This window comes from Mirounga angustirostris, unplaced genomic scaffold (genome assembly GCF_029215605.1).
Source record: "Mirounga angustirostris isolate CCGP_5_RB_7025 unplaced genomic scaffold, mMirAng1.0.hap1 SCAF_4, whole genome shotgun sequence".
Classification (NCBI taxonomy): domain Eukaryota; kingdom Metazoa; phylum Chordata; class Mammalia; order Carnivora; family Phocidae; genus Mirounga; species Mirounga angustirostris.
Genome location: NW_026991712.1, coordinates 51857418 through 51859407, shown reverse-complemented (window position 1 = coordinate 51859407; position 1990 = coordinate 51857418). Strand labels below are relative to the sequence as shown.

Sequence of the window (1990 nt, the reverse complement as noted above, 5' to 3'; positions counted from 1 at the left end):
AACTATTTGCAGTAATTTCCATACCCAGACCAAAATCTGCCTCATTTGGAAAAAAATTAAATCCCAATTCCTAAACTTAAATTGTCTCCTCAAAAACTTTAACAAATCTTGTCTTACAGCATAATGTAAAATTAGGAAAGAGGCTTTTCCCTTTTATCCTGCAGTGTTCTGGCCTAGTTGCCTCTTCAAACAACAGCCTTCACTCAGATCTCAGGGGTCATGAGAGGTGGTAGTGGAGCTGGTCTCAGAGATTTCCCAAGGTGGCTCACAGGCAGGAATCATGGAGGCATAAGGAAATTGAACAGATGTGTGGGATGACTGCATTCTGGGCAATTGTGAAAACTCTTTGGAATGTTCCAAAATAACTGGGGACATTTTGGGGGTGCCATTTTTTGGTAATTAGACTTGTAGAGCATTATGCCATGATAATTTCAACTTTTTTTTTTTGACTATTATAAAAGTTTATTTAACAAAAAAGTTCAATATGAAAATGCACACGACCTGATTTTTATATTGTAGTAAAACAGGTACTATGGAGGGGACATGTGGAAGCAGTTGATTTCTTCTGATGAACACAGGCATTGTTTATACTCACTCTAAGGCTTCTAACATGATGATACTATTTCCTCATATTACCACCATTCCAGTATTGTTCTGTTGCCCACCAGTTGCCATCTCCACACATTCATCTATCACAAGATTCATAAACGGATCGAACCCCCGCAATATTCCTTGGACATGTCTGCCACCATTTAATTTCAATGACAATTTCTTGTCCATAAATTTTTTCAACTCGGGAGGGTGAGCTTTGCTCATGGTGTCTACTCGGTGAGCTCAAAGATGCCTCCAAATGGAATTCGTGGCATCCCTCACACTCCCCCGGTAGGCCCCGATAATTTCAACTTTAAAAGGAAATGTGACCTTGTTTTGTAGGCCTGTAATTTATGATCACTTGCATTACCAAATTCTAATTAAAATACCATGGAGGGGAGCCTGGGTGGCTCAGTTGGTCAAGCTTCTGACTCTCTTGATCTCAGCTCAGGTCTTGATCTCAGGATTGTGAGGGCAAGCCCTGCGCTGGGCTCCATGCTGGGTGTGGAGCCAACTTAAAAAAAAATACCATGGAAATCCATGTAATAGAACATCTATCATTTACTGCATACCTATTATATGCTATACACACTAAAAGATACTTTACAGGTTTCTTTTATGTAAAAATGGAATTACTAATTCCATTTTGTAAATGAGAAACCATAGGTTAGATAAATTAATAAATATGCTTAAGCTAGAAAGTTAGAAATCTAGAATTTAAAGTTAGATCTATGTGGCTTGAAATTCCACACTCTTTCCAGTTTACTACATTTCCTCAAATATTCACATCAAAGGGAGACCAAGTAGAGGTTTATAGTGCAAAGAATTTTTAGAAATTTGCTAAGACATTAAAGAAAGATAAATGTACAGTGATAATCTTCCGCGGTTCTCTCTATCCCAAGGGAAATATTTTTTTAGTGCCACTGGGCAGTCATTAATATACATCAACCTTTAACAATAGTACACATAGGAGATTGATGTCACAAAAATGATAATATTGATCTTTTGAGAAAACTGGAGCACCTTTTAATAAAGACTGACATTTAAAAAAAAGAGTGCCATCTTGTAAATTTACTGAATTTATTTTGTGCCTCACTGAGCTTTAGAAAAATAATTCGAATTTTAATTAATCCAGTATACGTACAAGGCTTAGAAATCAAGCAGTTTAACAGGTTATGACAAATTATACCAGTTTTCTGCCCCACTTCTCTCTGCCCTAGATCCTGCCCCTTAGAGGGGAACTGTATGTCCTGCTTTATATCAATCTTTAATTTCCTACACATGTCTAAATAAGCTGCTTCTACTACTAGCTTTTAATTTACTGATTTTAGATATATACTGACTTTTGTCACTGTAGTTACTAATTTACCTTACTTAATAAGTCTTCCTGTTCCCACTG

General features: G+C 36.7%; 1 protein-coding gene across 1 annotated transcript; it reads right to left on the bottom strand.

The window, feature by feature from the left end:
• Positions 1 to 436: 436 nt before the first annotated feature.
• On the bottom strand, positions 437 to 858 carry LOC123841712 (small nuclear ribonucleoprotein G-like). Its single transcript, XM_045871245.3, has one exon. It carries the CDS (start codon positions 814 to 816, stop codon positions 628 to 630), a length of 189 nt encoding a protein of 62 aa, XP_045727201.1. The 5' UTR covers positions 817 to 858; the 3' UTR covers positions 437 to 627.
• Between the last annotated feature and the right edge of the window lie 1132 nt (positions 859 to 1990).

Bases quoted from the DNA above. Each gene is read 5' to 3' on its own strand.
- LOC123841712 (XM_045871245.3), bottom strand. From the start codon at position 816: ATGAGCAAAGCTCACCCTCCCGAGTTGAAAAAATTTATGGACAAGAAA.